Raw genomic sequence first — 27,857 nt, 5'->3', positions numbered from 1 at the left:
CGAGGAACTGAAGCCACATCTCCTGAGTTCCCATCCCGTGGCTTAACTAGACCTTGAAAACGGTGAGCTGTGGGACATTCCACGTGATGGTGGGAGCCTAGGACTTGATTGTAATGAGGGTCAACTGGCCAGGGTGACCTCACTGGCAGTGCTACGTGGCTGACTAAGGTCAGTGAATGGCTTCTTAACATGGTGTGTGTTCAGCTGGGGTATCACTTAGTGCACTACACTGGGAATCAAGAGACTTGGGTTCTAGTCCGGACTCAGTTACCAGCCTGCTGGTCGACTGTCCCTGCGCTGTGCCTCAGTTTCTCTATCTGTAGAATGGGCACAGTGATACTGACCTCCTTGGTACAGCACTTTAAGATCGGTTGAGAAAAAGTGCTATATAAGGGCTACATGGTACAGTATTGTTTTCTTGTTCATAATGTCTCCTCATCTGCATGTAGTCCCCGCATTGGAAGGACAAGGCTGGTGGATTAAGGACTCAAGTTTCTAACTCCTAAACCTTCAACAGAATAATTTATATTTTGTGCATGTACAACTCTGGGATGTGCTTGATGTGCAGAGAGCTGAGGAGCTGTCAAAAACTCCCTTTGAACATTTTCAAAATGAATGACTGTTCTTTTAGAAATGTGAGCTAATTTATACTAAATATGTTGAAATCAAAACAGAGCATTTCTATCGATTGACCCATTCGGAGGGTTTTGGGGTTTTTACACCCACCCACTCTCACACTCACCCTCCCACAGACTGGGAAAATGTTTCCCAGCTATCTCTAACAAGTTGATACTTTGCACTCAGCATCTTCCAGTTGGGGATCTCCGAGCACCTTCCAAAGCAGGGTAGTAGCCCCATTTATTACAGCTCAGCACAAAACAGTTAACGGATTTGTCCAAGTCCATGCAGCTAGCCCGTAGCAGAGCTGGAAATAAGCCCCAGTACAAGTCCTGGTCTTTTAGCTCGAGCCAGGGACCATCTTTTTGTTCTGTGTTTGTACAGCCCCTAGCACAATGAGTTGCTGGTCTAGGAATGCGGCTCCTACGTGCTACAGTTGTCGCAGCTGAATCAGATCTAAAGCATTATTGGTAACAGGTAAGCAATTGCTTTAACTGAGTTTGCTCTTGATTGCATTCCTTGCAGCTTTCTGAGCAGTCCCTTGCCATTGGGGAATGGCTGGCCGTTGGGGAGCCTAATTTTTGATCAGTGCCTTCTATTTCCACATTATCTTTCAGCCTTATGAAAGAGGCCAGCCGCTTCTTCCAGCCTCAGTACCACGATCAGGTGCGCGCACACAAGTAGCCAAGCAATTAGGATAGCTTTATTAAAACTTTCCCTTCTCTTGGCATGAAATACAGCAGGATCCTGCGAGACCCACCAGCCCCTGGGGCATCTTGGCTTCCAAAGCAACCAAGCCACTGCACACGCAAGACTGTTAAACCAACCAATTTACTCCCTTATCCTCCAGCAGCAGGAGGGTGGGGGGTCGTCAAGCTGTGCTCACCCCCTGCACTATCCAGAGGGTGCTGAGACGGGGAGCTGACATACAGCTTTGTTCTGTTGGGAACACAGAAGGCACAGTGTGAGGGGAGCGTCCCCTTGGGGTCAGAGACCAGCATGAGCCCATTGAGGGTTATTTTCCTCCTGCCCACAAGCAACAGGGAGCGGTGAACAGAGCCGTCACGGAGCCAGCCAGGAACATGAACAATCTGGGAGGGAGGGTAAAATAACCCCCAATCCATCCCCCGGCATTCCCATCCCTGCAGCATCTGCTGATGGACATAGCCTGTAACATGTCCGCCTGCTCTGTCCGTCCCCGGGCGAGGGTGGCAGTGCCCAAGTCCCTTTGCTCCTTCAGTCAGCAGGGAAAGGCTCCTGGGATTCCTGAGTGAGAACTGAGGGTGGGCTGAAAGTCATTGGAGACAGCAGCTGTAAGGCTGAGCTGCTTGTCTGCTGTCAAGGTTCCTTCCCCACTGAACTCTAGGGTACAGATGGGGGGACCTGCATGAAAGACCCCCTAAGCTTATTCTTACCAGCTTAGGTTAAAAACTTCCCCAAACTTTGCCTTGTCCTTGAACCCTGTGCTGCCACCACCAAGCGTTTTAAACAAAGAACAGGGAAAGAGCCCACTTGGAAATGTCTTCCCCCAAAATATGCCCCCAAGCCCTATACCCCCTTTCCTGGGGAAGGCTTGATAAGAATCCTCACCAATTTGTACAGGTGAACACAGACCTTGGATCTTAAGAACAATGAAAAATCAATCAGGTTCTTAAAAGAAGAATGTTAATTAAAGAAAAGGTAAAAGAATCCCCTCTGTAAAATCAGGATGGTAAATACCTTACAGGGTAATCAGATTCAAAACACAGAGAATCCCTCTAGGCAAAACCTTAAGTTACAAAAAGACACAAAAACAGGAATATACATTCCCACCAGCACAGCTTATTTTACCAGCCATTAAACAAAAGGAAATCTAACGCATGTTCTAGCTAGATGACTTACTAACTTAACAGAAGTTGTAAGGCTGCATTCCTGATCTGTTCCCGGCAAAAGCATCGCACACACAGACAGAACCCTTTGTTCCCCCGCTCCAGATTTGAAAGTATCTTGTCCCTTCATTGGTCATTTTGGATCAGGTGCCAGGGAGGTTCTTAGCTTCGTAACCCTTTACAGGTGAAAGAATTTTGCCTCTGGCCAGGAGGGTTTTATATCACTGTATACAGAAAGGTGGTTACCCTTCCCTTTATATTTATGACATCCGCCCAGCCCGGTTCACAGCCAGCATGTGGCCCAGTTTAGCTCTTCGTGGGGCCGTGCCCTGCTTGGCCAGGGCGATGAGGGCCTGCCCGGCAGAAAGGGTCCAAAAGTGATCTTAAAAATGGGTAATTGTATAGAAGTGGAGACCACGCTAGGATTAAAAGGAAGAAACTCAATCCCCCCAGGGTGGGGGAATGGGGGGAGTCCCCCATTGTGCGGAGATTTGTCTCCCACCACCTACAGGCCAAGCTTTGCACAAGCATTTTCTCTAGTGGAGCCTCCTTAGTCCTTCCCTCACTGCAGAGGTTGCCCTCTTCTGCTTTGCAGTGCCCTGGAGTGCGGCAGGCCACCGCTATCTCACGGTAAACACCAGGTAAGCCACGTAGTAACCCAGGGCGGAACCCACGATCACCCCCAGGAAGATCCAAGTGTTGTAAGACATCACCACCAGCATCACCAGGTAACCGATCACCACCTGGACCACGTGGAGCAGGCTCTGGCTGATGTGGTAAAGAAACCACCTTTCCAGAAAAGAAAGAGGGGAAAAAAAAAAAAAAAAGCAGAGTTAACTATGGCGCGAACAAGCCTTGCGAGTTAGCAACATCCCCCCAGAAGTCTAAGTGTGTCCTACATGCTCCAGGAGGGTGGCACCAGCCAAAGGCTCAGGGCCAAAGAGGTATGAGAGCTTATGGCCAGGAGCCCTGGTCGTGCATTGTGGGTATAACATTAAGTGGGGTTAATTTGTTTGCAGAGCGCACTGTGCTGCCCAAGGGTCTGTCCGGGCTGACTGCAGTTCGTGTCGTGCTACCCGAGCCAGCCAGCACCCAAGCTACCCAGCTAGGACAGCAGCATGAACTAGCCCCGGCGTGATTACGCAGGGTTCCAGGCAGGCTTGGACGCTCCACACTGACGTGCCTGCTGCTGCAGCATCACTGGTCCCTTCCGGGCCGGAGCTGGCATGATTCACGCTGGCTCGGGTATGTCTGTCGTCGCTGTGCTGCGCTGTGGAGGAGTTGTGTCTATTAATGAGCTGTAGCGTGGTAGCTCCTAGGGGAGCCCCACTCCCGGATCAGGACCCCATTGTGCTAGGCGCTGTACAAACACAAGGATGGTCCCTGACACAAACAGCTTACATGTAAGACAAGAGACGACAGGTGGACACAGACAGATGGGGAAGCACAAGGAAACAATGGGACAATCTTCAGCAGTGTGATAGGCAGTGATCTCAGCACGCTGCCGAAGCTGTGCGGGCTACAATACCAAAATGACACCGCTCTGCAGCCCCTCCCTGTCCCCATGATCTACTCTAGCTTGCTTCCTCCTCTCCTACTGGTTTGTGTATGAAACTATGCGTCACATGGAACAGGAAATGCAAGGCAGGGCGGCATCCTCTTCAAATCACAAGTTCCCCTTGCATTGTTTGTTACCCACATTTCGTGTCCGGTTGGCTTTCTGTTCCTTTGGAAATCACGGGGTGGTGTTACGCTCTGAACTAAGCCTCTTCTGCATTTTGGTTTCTGCACATATGGGCTAAAACTTGCCTTTGATTTTTTAACCCTTCCCATGCATGGATTACTTAGGCACACTGAGGTTTTAGCCCATATGGGGTTCTAACTTGGTGGAATTCTCAACCTTGTCACCTGCTGTGGTTACCGCCTCATCCCAGTGTGAGCCAAAGATGTTCTTTTTATATAGTTGCACATCATGTTTTAGGTACAGTGCTCCAGGGTCCGTGAAAAGCTCTTTCCAGCTGCAGGAAAATAGTGAAACCGGCCTTAACTGAGAATAGAAATTGGGTGCTTAATGGACATGGCCTTCTAATGAAGGAGGGTCAGAACAGCAGTCAGTACGTGTATTTTTGGGGTGATCTCTTAACCCTTTGTAGGCAACCTCCCATCTTCTTTCTTGAATGGGTTTTGTGTGTCAAAGGCCCACGTTCCACTATCCCACCCCTGCCAAAGCAGAAAGTGATCACGTGGGATAGGCCTGTGTGGCCATAACAGATCCTCATTCCCTGCTGCAACACTGAGGGGGGAAAGCCCTGAGCATTCCCATTATGTCCAGTGATTCGTTCCCGGCCTCAGTGGGGTCAATCCTGCACCTGTGAAAGAGACTCCCTCTGAGATTAAGCCTCTCATGCTAGTTACCCCCGATCACACGGGAACCGCAGACGAGGGCTCTTGAAAAGACAGGGCGGGCAGCCGTACAGCGTATTTCCTCAGGCTGTTTGCCAAAGGAACCCCGCTAGAGAAATGCGGTTGGTCAGAAAATAACAGCGTAACTGGGATGGCTTAGCTCACGATACAGGCAGTGCCTGAGGGAAGACGCGATCAAGGGGGATTAATTGGTTATGTTTTGACAGCGATAGTTGTGATGCTTTACAGGGTACAGAGAGCCTGTGAAACCTCAGACCTGCCACCATTTGAACCCAGAAAAACCCAGTAAGGTCCATTTAACAAATGTGCAAACAACCTGTATAAAAATCAGAGCTGGTCAGAACTCAGAATTCCTGGTCCACGGCAAATTCCAAACGTTTAGGGGGGAAATTGTTCCGAACTGGAACAAAATTTCAAAATTTCCCCCGGCCTGGGAATTCCAAAACTTCATTTAGGAAAAATCAAAATGACCGTTTGGCCTCACTCCATCAGCTTGACGTGTTTATATTCCAATTTTATAATTTAAACATACCAATGCAACCAAGATGAAAAGAAACGGTTGGATAATTTTCCATTGAATCAGCATTTTCCAATGGAAATCTCTTCCTCTGGAACAATTCCAAACAGCCCTAATCCGTATACAGCCTGAACTCCTCCGGCTGCAGCCCTGCTGGCTGGGGCCGTGCTGGCTCCCTGGGTTGTTTGCGGGTGATCGGCAGTTTCCCTGTCACATATGTGTCACTGCCCCGCAACCCCGACACTCCCAGTGGGACTGGGGGCAGTGACCCCTCTTGACTTTGAAGATGAGGGAGCAGCTGGGCCCCCCTTGAAGCCAATGGGCAGAGCAAGAAAACACCAGTGGTACGGGGGGAGCTGAGACCTGAGTTAGGTGTAGGAGGAAGGGGGCAGCAGCCCACGGGGGTGAGGGAGAAGGAGCTGAGGCAGTACGGGGCGGGCAGGAGCACTTAATGGAGGGGAGAGGTTGGGCGCTAGCCACCTACTGAGAGGGGTTTGGGGATACTGGGATCTTCATCTCCCTGGGTCTAGTGTGGTAATTCCAATGGGCAAGGGTTGCCAATTTTGGTTGGATGTATTCCTGGAGGTTTCATCACATGACATACACTTTAACTAAAGAGTAATCTCGAATTCCTGGAGACTCCAGGACAATCCTGGAGGGTTGGCAACATTCTAATGGGCCCACATAGCAAATGGTGCCTAAAGCCCTTTGCTAGTGTCCCTTGGGCCTCCTTTGTGCAGCAGGCAACAGTGAAAGCCTCAGACTGGGACTGGGTTACCTTTTTGAGGTGGTGTTTTGCTGACCCAGGTTTGAGTTGACAGACCCCGGCTCCGGCTCCCTGAGTGACTCCTGACTCAGGGTGGTGGGGATGGCCAGTATCATCAGGCGAAGGAGTTTGGTTTTGCTGATCTTGATGGCTTCGTACAACGCCGCTAGCAGCAGAACCACCAGCACCGAGAGCACCATCCCTGCAAGGCAAACGCCGTTCAGATTGGCCTGGAACCAGCGAGAGCGCCAGGGCCATCCCCGCAACGGAAGCACCACGGAACTTTCCACGAAGCAGCAAGCGTTCCATGGGACTCTGAACCGTAAGTTATAGAGGGAGGAGCTGGACGTGCCTCATTCTAAGGAAGTTTCCTGGTCAAATATAGTAGCTGAGCCTTGGCACCTGCCTTTCCCCTGCCCTTATTCCACTCTTCATTCCCACCCAATCAGGCTGCAAAGCGCCGATCCAGTAGGAAAGGGGCAGAGGGGCTTCTAGTGACATCTGTCTCTACCCACCCCAGCGGGTCTCCCCCATCTCTTCTGCTCTGCTCATCCCAGATGGGGCCAGAACCTCTTCCAAGTGAAGGACACGAGGTACAAAGTTCTTCTTGAGCCCTCTGGCATTTTTATAATGGCACCCCCGCCCCGCACCTTAGCATGGCTGGAGTGGCAGCAGGCCGGTGTGTGATTCACTGATCAGTCCTTCTGAGACTGTGCAAATTGCTGTATCTTCTCTGGGCATCTTCTCCCAAATCCCACCCCAATCTGTGATCAACCCAATACTCTTCCTGTGCTATGGGAGACTTAAAGGCTGAGTTTAAACACTCTCTTAGTCTTCTGCTAGGCCTTTTCGCCGCTTTTATTGGCATTGTTTTATGCATAAATGTCATGCTTGTGTACATAGTATAATGGAAAAGGCAGGCATGTGATAAATAACTGCTCTACATCCTCAGTTGTCTCCTCCCTCGCTGTCCTAGCCGTGGCCCGCTCTGGAGCAGAGATGGCCAGCTGTTGTAATTGTGTGCCGTGCCGTCAATCCCTACTGAGCAATAGCGTGGATGATCTTTCAGTGGCTTGTGATGTAGTAGTGACAGTTTGGGGTATCCGGTGAATTCCACATGGAGAGAGCGGGGCTATAACAGGGGACCTCCAGAGATCAGGAGTGGGGCTGGGGGCAGGCAGTGGGTTTGTACAAAACACTGGAGAACACATTTGCTGTTGGAATTTTTCTGTGCGTGCAAGTTCCTGTTCTCCCAGCCCTTGACTTGGTGTCTGGCTGTCGCTACAGCGAAAACAGTGAGTAAACCCTTATTCCCTCATCTACTTATCACCTACTCGGCACAGATTATGGCCTCTGCTAGAGTAAATACTATCAAACTATTTAGCTGATAGCCTCAGAGAGCAGCTGATTATGGGTGGTTATTTCTACAGTACAAATTACTCAGGTCTAATTTATATGGCTCAGGGGTGGGAATAATCCACAGATTTTGTTCTTACCTGCAGGGGTGTGGACATTCCAGAAGTCAAACAAAAGTATCACCTTGTCCGAGAAGTAGAAATACATCTGGAGGAGAAGCAAAGCAAAGGCAAATGTTAAGAGCTGGATTGGGGTGGAATGTAGAAACAGCAGCCCCATCTCTTACTGGCCGATGCCAGATTTCCAGCTGTAGAGAGAGACCGATGATCGATAATTACAGCATCTCATAGGTGGTGCCCCAGTGCTTTTCATAAATATATTGATAAAAATATTCCTTCAAGTGGGTTCAGTGTCGATAAAAGTTGCCAGGTGGAGAGGCCAGAGAGTCTCTGCGTATCCACAGAATGGGAGGTGCATGGCCAATACACAGAGTGAGTAAAGGTAGACAGACATGGCAAGTTCTGGCAATATTTTGGGAGATCTGACTGAATTAAGTTTAAATAGCTTTGGAGCCCATTGTATTACAAACGCCAAGTGGATGTGTTATTGTAGGATTATGAATAACTTCTCTAGGAGGCAGACGTGGCCAATGTAAACCCCCCTGGGAACTGTTATGAGCTCCAAAGGACTACTTTCCACCTTGGGCCCAGGCGAGGAGGGACTCTCAGGTTGAACAAAGTGGGTTTCCTAGGAAATACCTGGAGGGAGGAGAATGCAGATTCCCAGCTCCAGATCCAAGCTTTTGAACTGCTGTCTGGCAGATTACCTCTTCCCGGTCTCTGCAGATCAAAGATAAAGAAGGAACCCACCGGCTAAGTCTACACTACGAGCTAGGGGTATGATTCCCCTGCTCGCGTACACATGCTCGCGCTCGCTCTCATCAAGCGAGCAGGAGTCTGAATAGCAGTGTAACTGCAATGGGCAGCATGGGTCATGGCACTGCTGAGTCGGGCCGAGTACATACCCACCGGCTTCAGGTGGTGGTCGTGTTCTGAGCAAAAGCTGTTACGAATTTGTGACCAAAGAACCCCTTCTCCCCCGCCCCCGGTGGAGTCTGAAGGACTGTTCACCTGCCAGAGCCCACGTTGGAGTTGCGGGGAAGGGGGGACCACTGGTAAGCTTATTAGCAGGTGTGCAAGTTCTTTTAATGTGTTTTCTCTGTAATGCTTTCACCTGAAGAATAATTGTGCTTGCTTGCAAGGGGCAATGTGGTAACTTATAGCTGTGGGCAAGCACGCTGTCTATAGCCACTGAGGAGAAAGCAAAGCGGGCCTGCTTAGGCAGTCTGACTTGCTGGGGAACTCTCAGCGAACACAGGGAGCTGTGCAGCCTGGTCAGGAGGGAGCGAGACGCAGGTCTCCGACCAAGAGGTGAGGGCTGGGACCTGAAGCCTAAGCGTGGGTGTCCTTGCTGGACGATGGAGGGGGAACACAGGTGCAGTTTCCCTGGACTATGACAGAAGGGACCACTGTTGAGGCTCTGTCTAGATATCTTAGGTACTCATATGACCCCCATTATCATGGCAACTGAGCATCTCCTGATCTTTATTCCTGTGAGATGCTGTTATCCCCATTTTACAGATGGGGAACAGAGACTAAGTGACATGACCAAGGTCACACAGGAAGTCTATAGGAGAACAGGGAATGGAGTCTAGGTCTCCGAAGTCCTAACCACTGGGCCATCTTTCCTCTTAAGATAGGAGGTACTGCTTAGCCTCCATAGCCCATCCAGCCCTTGGCCTGGCAGCGGGGATGCCCACAAGTGTGTGGCTTGTGATGCAGATGCCGCCTGTCCCTTTTGAATCGGGCTGAAACCCAGCAACTCAAGTCGTCGGCTTCCAACGTGCGTGTTAAAGAGTGGGACGTGATTTCTTTGAAGGCATTTCCATCCAGCTCTGTGCACGTTCTCTCTATCGAGGCTAGCTACTCTGTGCTCCTCATGGTAGTAGCTAGGGTCCAGCACAGGCCAGGACCTGCTGCGTTGCATATGTTGCGTTGCATTTCATCTCTTGGAACTTGCTATCCCTCACAGGCAGGTTGCTTTGGACAATTTTCGCCCAACTGTTAATTGGCTTTCATATCCTCCCCCTTTCCTCCAGTTTCCCAGGGCTGCCTGGGCATGGAGGGGTGTGGAGGGGTACACCCAGCTCCTCCTTCATCACTGCCATTGTGCGTCTTGGTCTGGAGCCGGCTTAGGCTCCTGCATCAGCTTGAGCCCTAGAGATTGTAAAGGGCCGATATCTAGGAGCCAGATGTGCTCCTGTGGAAACAGGGAGGAGCAAACTGAATTACCCCATCCGCTGCTTCACTGGAAGGGAGGAACTCCCCGCTGCAGGACGGCAGGAGCTGTATTCCCTTGCATTCTGCTGAAGCTCTATAGATCCTTCCTGAGAGATCTATTGAACGAGCATGTCTCATTGATGGCCTGGCCCTGCCCTCTTCCTGGCGTGTGCTGTTCAGCTCCAGGTCCCCAGCGGGGGGGCTTGTGATTGGCTTCTGCTGCCTTTTATGCCCACTTTCAAGGTAGATTTTCTGCAGCCTGGTGGGGGCTGGTGCAAGAGGTTTGATTTGAAGTAAGTAAAAGTCTGGGTGGCCGGCCCTGGGGGCTCAAATCCTCCTTGTCTGCACCATAAGCAGTCGGGTACAGGATTCCACACGTGCCACCCGCTGGGCAGCCCAGCCCTGGTCTGAAGAGGCCACTTCTGGAGGTGATGGTGGTTCTCAGCTTCTTTCTGAGACTGCCAACAGAGGAAGTCACATGTGATGGTGAGTCCTATGAGATGGCTACTTATCTGATCTGTTCCACCACTTCCTTCTCCACAAGGCTTCAGCCAGCCAGCAAATGATGATTGTTGTTGCTTGGAGCCAAGTCAGTGAATGGCTCTGGATTCCCATTTCCTCACCCCTGAGCCATCCAGTCCCCCTCTCTCCTGCTCCTTCCAACCCCTCATGCTTCCCTTTCCCCACTTCTTTATCTTAGGGCAGGCCTCTCTGCTTTGGCAGTCTCTTCCACGTGATCACACAGCAGAGAGGTTTCCATTAACAACAAAAAGCAACCTCTGAGGATTGAGCCAAGAATAACTCAAGCGAGCTCGTGCTCTGCCTTCATTTCTCCAAAGCCTCGCTGGGCATAGAAGTGTCAGAGATCACTGATTTACATCTGTAAACCTCTTGGAACTGCATGACCTTGCGGAGCCAAACTGAAGGGCTCTTAGCAGATTTGCCTCTTGGCAGATCCCTTGGGTACTGTACTGGATCTTCACTTCAAAGGGCAAATTCAGTTTGCTTCACTTGTTTGTTTCAGCTCCGCCCTCTGAGAGGGGAAGCCACCTTGCACAAAGACCGACCCCAGGCAGAACAGAATCAGGTGGGGGGAAGGGATTGATGGTTTGGGAATGTGGAGCACTCACCACTCCCACTGATTTCAGTGGATCTCAAACACTTCCAAAAATCAGCCCCAAGTTGCTTGGTATGTTAGAGGTAGTGAGTGTGATGCATGATGTATTCTTGCACTATCGCTGTTTGCAAGCATGAATAAAGCCTCACAGGATCCTTGGGGGGGGGCAGGTAGGGGGCTGCATTTTATAAGTAAACTGAGGCACAGAGAGGTTAAAGAATTTATGGTTACAAAGCAAATCAAGAATAGAACCCAGGAGTCCTGGCTCCTACCTAGTTCTTACAACAGGAGTGGGCAAACTTTTTGGCCCAAGGGGTACATCTGGGAATAGAAATTGTATGGCAGGCCATGAATGCTCACAAAATTGGGGCTGTGGTGCAGAAGAGGGTGAGGGCTCTGGTTGGGGCCAGAAATTAGGAGTTCAAGGTGCAGGAGGGGGCTCCGGGCTGGGGTGGGGGAGTTGGGTGCGAGGGGAGGTGAGGGCTCCGGCTGGGGGTGCGGGCTCCGGGGTGGAGCTGGGGATGAGGGGTTTGGGGTGCAGGAGGGTGCTCCGGGCTAGGATCGAGGGGTTTGGAGAGTGGGAGGGGGATGAGGGCTGTGGCAGGGGGTTGGGCAGTGGGGAGAGGCTCAGGGGTGCAGGCTCCGGGCGGCGCTTACCTCGAGCGGCTCCTGGAAGCAGTGGCATGTCCCTTCTCCGGCTCCTATGCAGAGGCATGGCCAGGCAGCTCTGCATGCTGCCCATCCACAGGCACTGCCCCTGCAGCTCCCATTGTCCATGGTTCCCAGCCAATGGGAGCTGCAGGGGCAGCACTTGGGCCAGGGGCAGGGGTAGTGTGCAGAGCGGAGCCCACTGGCTGCCCCTACGCGTAGGAGCCAGAGCGGGGCCATGCCGCTGCTTCTGGGACCCACGTGGAGTGGGCCCCGACCTTGCTCCCTGGCTGGAGCATAGCAAGCCCCAGACCCTGCTCCCCAGCGGGAGCTCAAGGGCTGGATTAAAATAGTTGGCAGGCCAAACTGGGGAAGATGGGGAAACTGAGGCACTGAGTAGTGACATGACTTGCCCACATGATTTGACTTGTTTCTCTCACTTTTAACACAGCCTCAACCAGCATGTAGAGCATTATCCTGAACTGAGCCCTTGCTCATGAAGACTGCAGCACACTCAGCAAGAGGCCCTTGGTTTGGCCAGACAAAAAGGAGCAACCTTGAGTTTTTCCATTGAGAGTCAGTGCTAATAGCAGGCAGTGAGAAGGGTGCCATGTGTCTCCGGCAGCTGGCCAGCTGTAGCTGATTACAGGCAATCAGCTCAGCGACTGAGTCAAGGCAGTTTCACTTCTCATTTGAGCAGAGTGGTTTCAATGCCAGTGTCGTGAACTGCCTTTGTGATTGTGAAGTGCAATCTAAGCTGTGTTTCCCTTTGCACTGGGAGTTTAGGGGACATTCTCCAGTGGGGTGCTTTTCTCTGTGGGAGGGCCAATGTGACTTACCAGTAGGGCTAGGGAAAATCCACTAGACTAGGAGTTATGCCGGATCCCTCCAAAAGGAGCATTAGGCTGGTAACGCTGCATTCACCATGGGAAGGGAGCGGAGCAGCACCCGGGGTTAGGTATCAATAAATGTTGGGAAATGGGGGGCTGTTTCTATGTTCATGCATCATTTTGTGAACTTCCTATCACTAAAACAGGGGCTTTCTAAGATTATGCCCTACAGTGTGTGGATTTCAATAGTACCTGTCCCCTCTCTCTCACATGCACATGCTAGGCTGAGGCTTAGATTAGGAGAAAAAGGTTTTTCCCCCAATAGAACTGGTTCAATCAAGCTAGTTTAAGTTGATGGAAAAACCCCACTTGGTATCGGTAAATGCAGTTTAACCCCCTTAGCTGGCTTGAATTTAGTAGGCTGCAGCAGGTCACTTCCTGCTGAAAAAAGCACCTTTCTTCCTCATCTAGACAGATCCTCAGGTGCAGCAGAGTGCGGCGGTGGACTGACTTCCAACCCAGTATGTGCTGGGAGCTCCTGAGCGAGGACTTTGGAAGGTCCTGAAAAGGGGTCATTCAGATGCAGCCTGAGGCCATTAGCCCAATAGCCTTGTGGTTAGATCACAGCACTGGGAGGCCAAAGACTTGGACTTTTCTCCTAGCTGCCACTTGCTCTCTCTCTGGGACCTTGGGCAAAGCACTTCGTCCAAGCCAGAAAGTCACGTCCTCCGAATATGGAGCACTTTTCTCCAGCCACGCACAAGACTTTCCTACCAAGAAGCAGTAGCACAGGAGCCACTCTGGTAAGATCTCTTTCTTCTGCCTACAGATAAATGCATGGCTGCTGTATGTTCCTGCATCTTACTCAGACCTGATCCTCTATGGGCAATGCTACCAATTTCTAAACCAAGGTTCTCTTTCTGGACCCAGCCAGTCTCATCTGAGCGCCCGTTTTACAAAACTGATGCTGCTTCCTGCAGTAAAAGGCTTTCATCATGTTGCAATTGCACCATGATTAAAGTTGATGGGCAGGTATCTGACATGGTGCACTGAACCTCCTATGTATATGGCACCATAACTGCTTGGATTCGTGTTCCTTTGGCTTTGGCTTTGCTGAAGGAAAAAGGAAGAGTTGTTCAATCAGATGCTTCTAAAGACAAGGGACAGATTTTACCTTGACGTACCCAGTCAGTGTTAACCTTAGCCCTTCTCCTCCCCCAGGGTTGACCTCCATTGGCTATAATGAGGTTATAAAGCACTTATGCCTTGTCTCCATTAGCATTTTACACTGAGAGAGCTAAAAATGCATCTCTTTTTGCGGTGAAGGCCTAGCCTTTGCTTTGTTAATTACATGCCACGTACAACTGCAGCGTTTGTTAATGATGTGAGCAGATTATTGTACAGAATGCATCATCTCCATTATGCATCTGAAGGGATGTGCCTGGTCTAGAAACATTGCCTAATAGATGTATGTATTCATCCAGTAAACAGGATCTCATTATATGCTTAGTCTGTGCATTGTGCAGAGCATATTATCACCTGTCATTGGCTCATGCTTTTGAATTTCCTTTGGAAGCAGATTTATAATAATAGTGTTTAAATGAGACTATATTAGGACTTGGCATACTTAACCCATCAATCTCAAACACTTCACTATGCTGGTAGCATTATTTCCCCCTTGCAAATGGGAAAATGTGAGCGCAGAAATATTCAGAGACTTGTCCAGGGAGTCTCAGCCAGGATTTGAACCCAGATCCCTGGACTTTTAGTCCTGTGCTCGGTCCAGTAATTACATTTACCATCTTCAAATGTATGAATCCTGCTGGTGGTTACTGGGCCATTTGGTTTTGGCTGAAAGGCTATGGCTGTAATCCTAAACTGGGGATTGGATGGCATTTTGTCTTCTGGTTGGCCTTTTCCTTTCCATGTGTGGCAAGATGAGAAACTGGCTATCCCTAACTCAGGAGGAAATACTACACGCTGTAAGGACAGAGCTCTGCTCCCTGGGCCAAGTCTGCCAGGCACATTTGCTACACAAGGATGCTGGGGGCTGGCTTACCCCCAGCCCAAGTTAGAGGGATGCCATAACTGGCAGCCAGGCTACTGAAGACCCCTATGGGCTGTACCAGCTGTCCCCAGATGCCAGGGTTTAGGAACAGCCCTGCCAAGACCCCTTCCCCTGATACACCTGAAGCTGGGGCTTCTCTAGGTGTGGTACAGAGCTGGATATGCCTGCTGGGCTGTCCCCCGGCATTGGATATATTTCTCAGGAGCACCTATGGCTAGTTTATGGTTCCTTCATGGTGTTGTGAAGAAGCCAATGGGCACCCCAAAATTGGGCTTTTCTTGTGTCCTGTCACTGTCTGAGTCAGCGGCGGGAAGACCGTCCCTTTGCTGAAAGCGGCTATTCCTCAGCACCACTGCTACTCCCACAAAGAATCAGCAGGGAAGGATGGGCTTGGGGTTAAGGGGCAGGATCAGGAGCCATCCTACATCTCTGACTTCCTGTGTGACCGTGAGCAACCTAGGGAGCTTCTCTCTGAAATGGGGGCCCCTCCCTAGTGGGGCCATAATGAGGCTTAATTCGCTAATAAGCGTCTAGCAACTTGAGATGATCTGGTATTAAAGTACTTAGTGTCACAACATGGAATCCTTGGATTGTCACTAAAGAGCTGTTGTTGTTTATTTGTACTGCAGTAGCACGCGAGCCCCAGTCATGGCCCAGGATCCTGTTGTGCTAGGCGCTGTACGTTGAGACAATGGGGGTGGGTTCCAGAAGTACTGTATGTCTGCCCAGGAGTTGGATAAACCTGCCTGTAGGGTGCAGTGTAAGGGAATGTCTACACTTAACTCACTAGAGCTCTGCCACGGCAGTTCCTGGTGTAGACACTACCTAGGTGAGGGGAGAGTTTCTCATGTCCACCTTCCTGAGCGGTGATAGTGAGCTGGATGGCAGAACTCTTCTATTGACCTAGTGTTGTCTACACTGGGGAGTAGGTCAGTATAACTACATCTCTCCAGGGTTTGGATTTTCCATGCCCCTGGGAGAAGCAGCTATACTGATGTATAGACCTTAATGTAGACCAGGCCTAAGATACAAAGATGGGCTACAGATTCTTACTAAGAGGCAATACACACAGCAGTTCTCCCTCCGCAGTCCATTCACACACCGGAGTTTTACGTCAGAAGATCTGTCTACACAGAGCTGAGAGGTGTAATTCCCAGCCCGGGTCCACAGAGACATGTTTGCTCTCTAGCAGTGTGGCCGTGGTGACGTGGGTGACAGGTCAGGCTAACCACCCGAGTACAGTCCCGCCTGACCCTCTGGGGACTGACTCGTTCAGCTAGCCTGAAACACCCCACCATCCATGCTGCCAGAGCCACACGGCTATTTTTAAGGGCTAGCTGAAGCACAACCAGTGCGTGTCTGTGTATCCGCACTGGGAATTACACCTGCCAGTTGCAGTGTACGCATCCCCAGAGAGCGCGAGAGCGAGGTCCATTTCACACAGGGCGCAGTGATCCTAGATGGCCAGCCAGGAGCCAGACACCAGCAGATGATCTGTGCAATACAGTAGAACTTCAGAATTATGAATACCTCAGGCATGGAGGTTGTTTGTAACTCGGAACAAAACGCTATGGTTGTTCTTTGCGGAGTTTACAACTGAACATTGACTTCATACAGCTTTGAAACTTTATTATACAGAAGAAAAATGCTGTTTTTAACTATCTTAATTTAAACCAAACAAGCACGGAAACAGTTTCCTTAACTTGTCAAATCTTTTTTTAACCTTTCCCTTTATTTTTTTTAGTAGTTCACATTTAACACAGCACTGTACTGTATTTGTGTGTGTTTGGTTTTTTGGTCTGCGCTGCTGCCTGATTGCGTACTTCCGGTTCAAAACGAGGTGGGTGGTTGACTGGTCCATGCGTAACTCTGGTGTTCCTAACGGTGAGGTTCTACTGTACTTCACTACACAGCCCCACAATGGGCTTTGTTGGGTCCTTCCACAGCCAATCCAAGGCCTGGGCTACAGTTAAAACGATGGCACTTGCTGTAGCTATGCAGACTTAACCCCCAGTGTAGACGCAGCTAGTTTGACAGAGGAACGCTGTCACTAGTTCAGAGTAACTACACCTGTATTCCCCCTCCATGGTCCTCCAAGGGCACCCACCCTAGGCTGCTGGCTCCTCAGCCATCACCTTTCTTGGGCTGTAATACTTTGGTCTAATTTTGGTTGTCGGGATTAGTGTGTGGGTGTTGGTGGGGCTGTGATATACAGGAGGTCAGACTAGATGATCTGGTGGTCCCTTCTGGCCTTGAACTCTGATTCTCTCCCTCCTCACTGGGGTTTTTCCAGACAGCATAGTTCCCTGCGTGCATTGTGTTATTCCCCAGCAAGTGAGACTTCCTATGCAGGCCTGTTCTACTTCCTCCTCAGAGGCTATAAACAGTGTTACTTCCCACAGTTAAAAGTTACCACACAACCCCTTCTAAGCAAGCACGTTTATTGTCAAGGTGAAAACATTAGAGAGAAAATAATAAAAGAACCCACATGCATAGCAATAATCTTACCAGAGATCATCCCCCACCCCCAGCTCCAACAAGGGCCCTGGCAGGTAAAAAGTCCTTCAACCCACAGCAAGGGTCTTTTCTGTAGTTACATGTTCAAAACAGCTGTTAGCTCAGGACAAGCACCCCCATGAATCTGTGAGGACCTCCCATATGCAGTTCGAGGCTTTGACCGTCAGATTCTGGGAACAGATAATCAACAGACAATGGGTTTCTCCTTAGGGTGTAGCTTCAAAAGGTTGGGTCTGGAGGTAAGAATTTGCATTCACCTCTTCCCAACTATTTCCTAGGAAACACACTCAACTTCATTTGTCCCAGAGGTTCCTCGATGTCGGGCATGTTGTTTCCAATAGTTATTGGATGCTCATAACACTTGCCAGGATTTGCTCTGGCCACATCCTACCCCTCCCTGCCCGAGAAGTTACATACAAGTCCACAATGATACATAAACCATGCACTGGTAATGCCAGGGACTCCAAAGATACTTACTTTTAATTCAATAAGGCTTTTCAAGGATATTGCAGGAAATTGCCAAATCTGTCATAAATGCTTCCGTTGACCTAGCTACCATCATTCAGGGAGGTAGAGCTCCTACAGCGATGGCAAAACCCCTTCTGTCATAGGAGTCTGCTTCTACACTAGGGGGTTATGGCACCATAGCTATGCCACTATAGCACCCCTAGTGTAGACATGGCCCAGGTGTCACCATGCGAAAAGCTAGATGGTGCGAGACTCTTCCAAGAGAGGAAGTTAATCCATTATGTGCATCGGTGCAGGCAGATAACGGTGACGCTAACACAGCCAAAGTGTTCTGACTACCACGAGGAGCATTGACTCTGCAGGGCCCAAAAGTGAGCACTTCAGACATACAAAACCCATGGTCCTTGACCCAATGATCTTACTGTGTAAAATCAGGCATGACGCAACAAGCAGTCATTGGGGCTGGATCCAGCACATAGACTGGGTATTTGACACCTGGCATTATGTAAAGGAAGTCGCTTCGTTAGTTGGATTGTGGAAGCCATAACTACAGGGTAATTTATACAAGGGCTTCTCTACACACACACAAATTGCACCCAAGTAGCTTAAGTCTGTTAACAGTTTTAAACTGGTGCAAACCCCTGCATGGGCATACTTATATCTCTTTAAAACTGAATATATTGGAGTAGCTTGAACCTAGGAATTTACATGTGCAAGCTAAACCATTATAAGCCAGGTTTAGATCTTTTTAAGAGTCTCCACGCACACGTTTGCACGCAGTCTTCACTGCAGTGTTAACTTGAGGTATCTACATGCAAGTTACTCCTCTCAGGTTGACCGAACTCAAATGAGCGGCCATGTTGCAAAACAATACTTGGTTCCTGCATCCACACTGGTACTCTACTTCCTCGTGTTCTTTGTGCTAGCAGTCAGCTGAGCCCAGCTTTCCAGGCAATTTGTAGCAGAACTTGTCTGTCCTTTCTGGGCACGTTGTGGGGAGTTATGGGGAGGCATTGGAGGACTGTCCAGAGGCAATTGAGTGGAGACCGCACTACAGAGTGATCATGTTAGCAGCTGATAAGTTGTGCTGACTTGAGCCTTAGCCTATACCCCCTGACAGACTGGCTAACTTGAATTAATAGTTTTTATGTGTGGACAGGAAGGACTCAAATTATGGGCAACATTTGAACTGTAAATCAGATTAACTTTGTAATGAAGACAAGCCTGTAGTGTGTAGACCAGGCCTTTGGTAAAGTTGTACCTGTGTAGCTAAATCAATTTAGTTACACCAGTCCAATGCAGACACACTTAAATTGGTTTAAGCCTCACTAATTTAAGATAAACTGTTTTAAGAAAGGTTTAAACCAGTTGAAACGATTTAAAAAGAAGTCATCCTAGTTCCACATGTTTTCTACTCTAGACCAGACCAAGCGGCTGCACTGTGCCAACAGATTGACTCACCTCTGAAAGTTCCAAATAGCAGGGTTAGGTTGCCTGACTTTCCCACTTCTCACACCCACACAGGTGTGTTCCACTCACTGATCTGGAAGTCAGTTCTGTTTACAAATTGTAACCAAGACCCTGAGCCAAATCACATGGTGAGAAAGGAACAATTCTCTTAGGGAAAATCCACATGTGATATTGGAGGGGATTTTAAGGCCAATGTGTTGTAGCTTTCAAATAATAATACTTTGCATTTACATGGTACCTTTCATTTGAGGATCCCAAAGAACTGTAAAATGATTGATTAAGATATTATCACCTCTTTTTTGGTTGAGTAAGTGAACGGAGGTTAAATGACTTGCCAGAGGCCAAGCACCAAGTCCGCAGAAGACCTAGGAATAGTTCTGACTGCCATTCTCCTACTCTAATGCTATTTATAAACAAAATGTTCATCTGGCTGTCAGGTTGTTAAACAGGATTTGGAGAAAATTGTGTTTAGCTCATTGGACCCATTTCAAAACAGTGGTAAGGGAGCGCAGTCCAGTGGATAGGGGACTTGACTGGGAGTCAGGAGACCTGGGTCCTAAGCCTGGTTTAACCACTGACCATTAGAGTGATCTTGGGCAAGTAATGTCATTGCTCTGTGCCTCGGTTTCCCCATCCGTAAAATGGGACTAACCATACTGTCCTTTTTTGAAGCACTGTGAGATGTATGGATGAAAAGTGCTACAGAAGAGCAAGTACAATCATTAAAACTTATTGTAACATGAAGTAATAGGAGGAGAGGTATTGGGCTAGACTAATAACCTGCTACCCAAGACTGCTGCTAAGGACTGCATGAGATTTCAGCTAGATGGAGGTAATCCTAAAGCCCAAAAGCCTCACTCGCTACAGAGGGTGAGTCACTGAGCTATACTGGCCCAGCTCCTCAAAGGTATTTAGGTGCCTAACTCCCATTGGACTATGGTAGGTAAGCATCTCATTTCACAAGAGAGAAGCCTGAGACCAGAATTCTGGATCCAAATACCTATTGACATTTGGGGAAGTTCAGACTTGATTTTGGATCTGAATTTAGGGGGCTTGAGTTTATTTCTGCTTTTTAAATATCTGTATCTGATCACAATTGTGTATTAGCTCGACTCTTAGGTGAGACAGGGACAGGAGGACGGTGAAGAAATTTGGCAGCATGTGACCTCCAGAAGAAGAAAGGGGAGCGTCCATGTACCAGCAATGCAGATACAGGTAAATAACCGTTTTCATGTTCTCTCCACAGGTACTAATGCGGAGAGTGGACTAGATGATACATCTGAGGGAAGGGAACAGAAGGAGACTCCACCGATTGGAAGGCATGAGATGCGCTGTCCTGAGGTTGGGGGTTCCACGACCACCGCTCCCAAGAGAAGGAGGCGGGTGGTGGTGGTTGGGAATTCTCTCCTCAGGGGGACTGAGTCATCTATCTGCCGCCCAGACCGGGAAAACCGAGAAGTCTGCTGCTTGTCAGGAACTAGGATTCACAATGTGACGGAGAGACTGTTGAGACTTATCAAGCCCTCAGATCGCTACCCCTTCCTGCTTCTCCACGTGGGCACCAATGATACTGCCAAGAATGACCTTGAGCGGATCACTGCAGACTACGTGGCTCTGGGAAGAAGGATAAAGGAGTTTGAGGTGCAAGTGGTGTTCTCGTCCATTCTCCCCATGGAAGGAAAAGGCCTGGGTAGAGACTGTTGAATCGTGGAAGTCAACGAATGGCTACACAGATGGTGTTGGAGAGAAGGCTTTGGATTCTTTGACCATGGGATGATGTTCCAAGAAGGAGGAGTGCTAGGCAGAGACGGGCTCCACCTAACGAAGAGAGGGAAGAGCATCTTCGCAAGCAGGCTGGCTAACCTAGTGAGGAGGGCTTTAAACTAGGTTCACCAGGGGAAGGAGACCAAAGCCCTGAGGTAAGTGGGGAAGTGGGATACCGGGAGGAAGCACGAGCAGGAGTGCGCGAGAGGACAGGGCTCCTGCCTCATACTGAGAAAGCGGGACGATCAGCGAGTTTCTAAAGTGCCTATACACAAATGCAAGAAGCCTGGGAAACTAGCAGGGAGAACTGGAAGTCCTGGCACAGTCAAGGAATTATGATGTGATTGGAATAACAGAGACTTGGTGGGATAACTCACATGACTGGAGTACTGTCATGGATGGATATAAACTGTTCAGGAAGGACAGGCAGGGCAGAAAAGGTGGGGGAGTTGCATTGTATGTAAGGGAGCAGTATGACTGCTCTGAGCTCAAGTATGAAACTGCAGAAAAACCTGAGAGTCTCTGGATTAAGTTTAGAAGTGTGAGCACCAAGGGTGATGTCGTGGTGGGAGTCTGCTATAGACCACCGGACCAGGGGGATGAGGTGGACGAGGCTTTCTTCCGGCAACTCACGGAAGTTACTAGATGGCAGGCCCTGGTTCTCATGGGAGACTTCAATCACCCTGATATCTGCTGGGAGAGCAATACAGCGGTGCACAGCAATCCAGGAAGTTTGTGGAAAGTGTAGGGGACAATTTCCTGGTGCAAGTGCCGGAGGAACCAACTAGGGGCAGAGCTGCTCTTGACCTGCTGCTCACAAACCAGGAAGAATTAGTAGGGGAAGCAAAAGTGGATGGGAACCTGGGAGGCAGTGAGATGGTTGAGTTCAGGATCCTGACACAGGGAAGAAAGGAGAGCAACAGAATACGGACCCTGGACTTCAGAAAAGCAGACTTTGACTCCCTCAGGGAACTGATGGGCAGGATCCCCTGGGAGAATAACATGAGGGGGAAAGGAGTCCAGGAGAGCTGGCTGTATTTTAAAGAATCCTTATTGAGGTTACAGGGACAAACCATCCCGATGTGTAGAAAGAATAGTAAATATGGCAGGCGACCAGCTTGGCTTAACAGTGAAATCCTTGCTGATCTTAAACACAAAAAAGAAGTTTACAAGAAGTGGAAGATTGGACAAATGACCAGGGTGGAGTATAAAAATATTGCTCGGGCATGCAGGAGTGAAATCAGGAAGGCCAAATCACACCTGGAGTTGCAGCTAGCAAGAGATGTTGAGAGTAACAAGAAAGGTTTCTTCAGGTATGTTAGCAACAAGAAGAAAGTCAAGGAAAGTGTGGGCCCCTTACAGAATGAGGGAGGCAACCTAGTGACAGAGGATGTGGAAAAAGCTAATGTATTCAATGCTTTTTTTGCCTCTGTCTTCACGAACAAGGTCAGCTCCCAGACTGCTGCACTGAGCAGCACAGCATGGGGAGGAGGTGACCAGCCCTCTGTGGAGAAAGAAGTGGTTTGGGACTATTTAAAAAAGCTGGACCAGCACAAGTCCATGGGGCCGGATGCGCTGCATCCGAGAGTGCTAAAGGAGTTGGCGGATGTGATTGCAGAGCCATTGGCCATTATCTTTGAAAACTCATGGCGATCGGGGGAAGTCCCGGATGACTGGAAAAAGGCTAATGTAGTGCCCATCTTTAAAAAAGGGAAGGAGGAGGATCCGGGGAACTACAGGCCAGTCAGCCTCACTTCAGTCCCTGGAAAAATCATGGAGCAGGGCCTCAAGGAATCGATTCTGAAGCACTTACAGGAGAGGAAAGTGATCAGGAACAGTCAACATGGATTCACCAAGGGCAAGTCATGCCTGACTAATCTAATTGCCTTCTAATTGATGAGATAACTGGGTCTGTGGATAAGGGGAAAGCAGTGGACGTGTTGTTCCTTGACTTTAGCAAAGCTTTTGACACGGTCTCCCACAGTATTCTTGCCAGCAAGTTAAAGAAGTATGGGCTGGATGAATGGACTATAAGGTGGATAGAAAGCTGGCTAGACTGTCGGGCTCAACGGGTAGTGATCAATGGCTCCATGTCTAGTTGGTAGCCGGTATCAAGCGGAGTACCCCAAGGGTCGGTCCTCGGTCCAGTTTTGTTCAATATCTTCATAAATGATCTGGAGGATGGTATGGATTGCACCCTCAGCAAGTTTGTAGATGATACTAAACTGGGAGGAGAGGTAGATATGATGGAGGTTAGGGATAGGATACAGAGGGCCCTAGACAAATTAGAGGACTGGGTCAAAAGAAATCTGATGAGGTTCAATAAGGACAAGTGCAGAGTCCTGCACTTAGGACGGAAGAATCCCATGCACCGCTACAGACTAGGGACCAAATGGCTCGGCAGCAGTTCTGCAGAAAAGGACCTAGGGGGTTACAGTGGACGAGAAGCTGGATATGAGTCAACAGGGTGCCCTTGTTGCCAAGAAGGCCAATGGCATTTTGGGATGTATACGTAGGGGCATTGCCAGCAGATCGAGGGATGTGATCGTTCCCCTCTATTCGACACTGGTGAGGCCTCATCTGGAGTACTGTGTCCAGTTTTGGGCCCCACACTACAAGAAGAATGTGGAAAAATTGGAAAGAGTCCAGCGGAGGGCAACAAAAATGATTAGGGGACTGGAACACATGACTTATGAGGAGAGGCTGAGGGAACTGGGATTGTTTAGTCTGCGGAAGAGAAGAATGAGGCGGGATTTGATAGCTGCTTTCAACTACCTGAAAGGGGGTTCCAAAGAGGATGGATCTAGACTGTTCTCAGTGGTAGCAGATGACAGAACAAGGAGCAATGGTCTCAAGTTGCAGTGGGGGAGGTTTAGGTTAGATATTATGAAAAACTTTTTCACTAGGAGGATGGTGAAACACTGGAATGCGTTACCTAGGGAGGTGGTGGAATCTCCTTCCTTAGATATTTTTAAGGTCAGGCTTGACAAAGCCCTGGTTGGGATGATTTAGTTGGGGATTGGTCCTGCTTTGAGCAGGGGGTTGGACTAGATGACCTCCTGAGGTCCCCTCCAACCCTGATATTCTATGAATTAAATTCATCTGACAGTTGAATCTCTCCTTAAGAAGCTAATACATCTGATGATCTAATTAACCAAAGTTAAATTTTAATTCACTAAATTTTTTAGTGAGAACACTTAATTGTAGCATTCAGAACAGCCCTCCAAACAGCAGACTTATTAACTATACCAGTGAAATATTCACTGTGTGTATCTGTGACAGCTGCTAATCTGCATGCATGTACCAGTATCTTGACTCCTTTTTGTTACCCTGCACCTGTGGGTTAAACAAATAGCTGGTGATTATATACAGGATTTGAGAGATTGTTGTTTGGAGTATTACTGTGTTTGCTGTTACACCCTGTGGAGTACCGCACCCCTGGCCTGGTCTGCACTTAGATCAGTTTAGCTCTGTCACTCAGGGCTGTGAAAAATGACCTAATCCCCAGAGTAGATGCAGCTACAGCAACAGAAGAATTCTTCCCTCCACATAGCTACCCCTGCTCAGGGAGGTGGATTAACTACATCGATGGGAAAAAAAACTTTTCCCTCATTGTAGGTAGCATCAATGCTATGCTGAAGTAAGTAGGATGAAATTCAATAAGGACAAATGCAAAGTTCTCCATTTAGGTAGAAACAATCAGTTTCACACATACAAAATGGGAAATGACTGCCTAGAAAGGAGTACTGCGGAAAGGGATCTGGGGGTCATAGTGGATCACAAGCTAAATATGAGTCAACAGTGTTACACTGTTGCAAAAGAAGCAAACATCATTCTGGGATATATCAGCAGGGGTATTGTAAGCAAGACACGAGAAGTAATTCTTCTGCTCTACTTGCACTGATTAGGCCTCAGCTGGAGTATTGTGTCCAGTTCTGGGTGCCACATTTCAGGAAAGATGTGAACAAATTGGAGAAAGTCCAGAGAAGAGCAACAAAAGTCCAGAGAAGATTAAATGTCTAGAAAACATGACCTATGAGGGAAGATTGAAAAAATTGGGTTTGTTTAGTCTGGAGAAGAGGGGGACATAAGTTTTCAAGTTCATAAAAGATTGTTACAAGGAGGAGGGAGAAAAATTGTTCTTAACATCTGAGGATAGGACAAGAAGCAATGGGCTTAAATTGCAGCAAGGGAGGTTTAGGTTCGACATTAGGGAAAACTTCCTAACAATCAGGGTGGTTAAGCACTGGAATAAATTGCCTAGGGAGGTTGTGGAATCTCCATCATTGGAGATTTTTAAGAGCAGGTTAGAAAAATACCTGTCAGGGATGGTCTAGAAAACACTTAGTCCTGCCATGAGTGCAGGGGACTGGACTAGATGACCTCTCGAGGTCCCTTCCAGTCCGATTATTCTATAGTGACATAGCTGCAGCTGTATTGCACATCACATCAGCTACACTATCAGAGGTTCGTTCACCTGCACATCTACCAATGTGATATGCCATCATGTGCCAGCAATGCCCCTCTGCCATGTACATTGGTCAAACTGGACAGTCTCTACGTAAAAGAATAAATGGACACAAATCAGACATCAAGAATTAGAACATTCAAAAACCAGTCGGAGAACACTTCAATCTCTTTGGTCACTCGATTACAGACCTAAAAGTGGCAATTCTTCAACAAAAAAACTTCAAAAACAGACTCCAATGAGAGACTGCTGAATTGGAATTAATGTGCAAACTGGACACAATTAACTTAGGCTTGAATAAAGACTGGGAGTGGATGGGTCATTACACAAAGTACAACTATTTCCCCATGTTTATTCGCACACCCCCCAACCCCCACTGTTCCTCAGACGTTCTTGTCAACTGCTTGAAATGGCCCACCTTGATTATCACTACAAAAGGTTTTTTTTCTCTCCTGCTGGTAATAGCTCACCTTACCTGATCACTCTTGCTATAGTGTGTATGGTAACACCCATTGTTTCATGTTCTCTGTGTATCTCCCCACTGTATCTTCCACTGCATGCATCCCCTGAAGTGAGCTGTAGCTCATGAAAGCTGATGCTCAAATAAATTTGTTAGTCTCTAAGGTGCCACAAGTACTCCTTTTCTTTTTACTGAATGTGCTGTCCCTAATGAAGTTCCTGTGTCCACATCATGCTTCCTTGCCCCCGAGTAAATGGCCAGAGTACAGCAGAGCCTTCTCTGTGCAAAATATAAACCTGTCCACTGTCAATCACTTGCGATAGGATAGTTAATTAAATGCCACCAATGTATCGTTTGTATTTGAAGGAAAGCAAGGCGTGCATGTATCAGCTGACTCCAACCTGTCATTTACAATCCCGGCAGATTTCTAACCCCATCAAACAGCAAATCTGAAATGCACTTACTTGCATCATCTTGGCTTCTTTATTTCTGCTTTGCAGTGCAACACAACCAGAAAGGAAGCGAATGTGTAAAGTGATCCCGAAGTATGATAGCCGCTCCTCTGGAAACTCAATAGTTTGGTAAGTTGCGAGGCGGTGTATGCTTCAATATAGTCACTTGCAAGCTCAATAAAAATCACATGGCTTGCACAGAATTGTGGGAGTTGTAGTGCATCATACAGAGGAAGGAGTCCTGGGAGATTTTTGTGCAGGGGAGAGAACCCTTTTCTCAGCCCCTTCTGCGTTATAGCAACAGTTTAAAATTATTTTAATTACAGATCTAATTAATCTGAATAGACTTTGTTTGAATCCCCCCTTGGAGCTGTTGCAACTTACTGACATCTTTTTCTTTTTGAAGGGGGAAACTAATACCTAGCTAAACGAACAAGGAGTACTTGTGGTACCTTAGAAACTAACACATTTATCATTTGTAAGTGTGTGTGTGTGTGTATACATATTTATAATTTGTAAGTATAGCTATATCTACTTAATGACAGGTTTCAGAGTAGCAGCCGTGTTACTCTGTATTCGCAAAAAGAAAAGGAGTACATGTGGCACCTTAGAGACTAACCAATTTATTTGAGCATAAGCTTTCGTGAGCTACAGCTCACTTCATCGGATGCATCCGATGAAGTGAGCTGTGGGTCAGGAAAGCTTATGCTCAAATAAATTGGTTAGTCTCTAAGGTGCCACAAGTACTCCTTTTCTTTTTATATCTACTTACAAATTATAAATTTGTTAGAGCCACACGTACTCCTTGTTCTTTTTGCTGATACAGACTGACACAGCTACCCCTCTGAAACCTAATACCTAGCTGTTATACAGTTCATCTATTGATCTCGCAGCACTTTACCAAGGAGCTCACTATTCCTATCCCCATTTTACAGATGGCAAAACTGACAAGTCAGAGGAGGGCAGGGTCACCTGTCTGTCCCACGTCTGGTGCAAGTATCTGGGATTGTAGGAGATGTCGTTCTCTCTTTGGGAACCACCCCCCCTTCCCCCTAAAAAAACAACCACCGCCTTTTGCCTGATCTCCCCTGCCTGAAGCTCACACTGCAAAGAGCAGGACTGAGGCCATGCATTGCTGTTCAGACGCCACTTTCCTAGACCTTGAAGCGATGCCACCAAAGTGTACAGCGGCGACCCAGGACCTGTAGGGCTCATAACAATAATATGCCCGGGGTGGTCGAAATTCCCGAGCCGCCTAGGACAGTCTTCAGAAGCGTGAGAGCAGGGGGCGCGCCAGGGCTGGGGGCTTCCCTCCCGCAGGGCCTGCGGGCTGGGGCCCGGGGCTTCGGCCCTGGAGGGAGGGTTTTCTTCGGGGCTTTAGCCCCGGAGCCCCTGCAGGGCCAGAGCCCCGAGCGTGGCAGACGCTGCCTCAGGGACCGGAGCCGCGGGCCCCCGTCGCTGCTGGGCCGAAGCCCCAGGCCCGCCCCCAGTCCAGGAGGCGGAGAGTGGGGGCGGTGCAGCGCGCGAGCCTCTGTTTGCGCCCCCCGCCCCCGCCGCTAATCCGCCTACAGTCAGGGCTGGGGGCTTGCAATGCCCGCTGGGAGCCTGCCCCGAGTCCCTGCGGAGCGCGGCCTCGGAACTACCGCTCCCAGCGCCCCCCGCGCAGGGGCGGGCGGAACGGCGTGTCCCAGCATGCCTTGCGGCGGG

General features: G+C 48.8%; 1 protein-coding gene across 2 annotated transcripts; it reads right to left on the bottom strand.

Annotated features, from left to right (window-relative positions):
- Positions 1-1,299: 1,299 nt before the first annotated feature.
- On the bottom strand, positions 1,300-27,794 carry SLC31A2 (solute carrier family 31 member 2). Of its 2 annotated transcripts, none has more exons than XM_043530725.1 (4): positions 27,720-27,794; positions 7,690-7,756; positions 6,206-6,395; positions 1,300-3,275 (listed from the first exon to the last, which is right to left on the bottom strand). In XM_043530725.1, exons 2-4 carry the CDS (start codon positions 7,754-7,756, stop codon positions 3,107-3,109), a joined length of 426 nt encoding a protein of 141 aa, XP_043386660.1. In that variant the 5' UTR covers positions 27,720-27,794; the 3' UTR covers positions 1,300-3,106. The 2 variants fall into 2 exon arrangements, with proteins under 2 accessions (XP_043386660.1, XP_027675556.2); XM_027819755.3 differs by having other exon boundaries at positions 26,163-27,742.
- Positions 27,795-27,857: the final 63 nt, after the last annotated feature.

This window comes from Chelonia mydas, chromosome 16, assembly GCF_015237465.2.
Source record: "Chelonia mydas isolate rCheMyd1 chromosome 16, rCheMyd1.pri.v2, whole genome shotgun sequence".
NCBI classification, from domain to species: Eukaryota; Metazoa; Chordata; order Testudines; family Cheloniidae; genus Chelonia; species Chelonia mydas.
This window is presented reverse-complemented; position numbering and strand designations above follow the sequence as displayed.

Excerpts from the sequence above, each read along its gene's own strand:
- SLC31A2 (XM_027819755.3), bottom strand. Across the intron at positions 6,396-7,689 it reads GAATGTCCACACCCCTGCAG|GGATGGTGCTCTCGGTGCTG; the intron begins GTAAGAACAAAA and ends TTTGCCTTGCAG. Across the intron at positions 3,276-6,205 it reads CAAAACACCACCTCAAAAAG|GTGGTTTCTTTACCACATCA; the intron begins GTAACCCAGTCC and ends TTTTCTGGAAAG.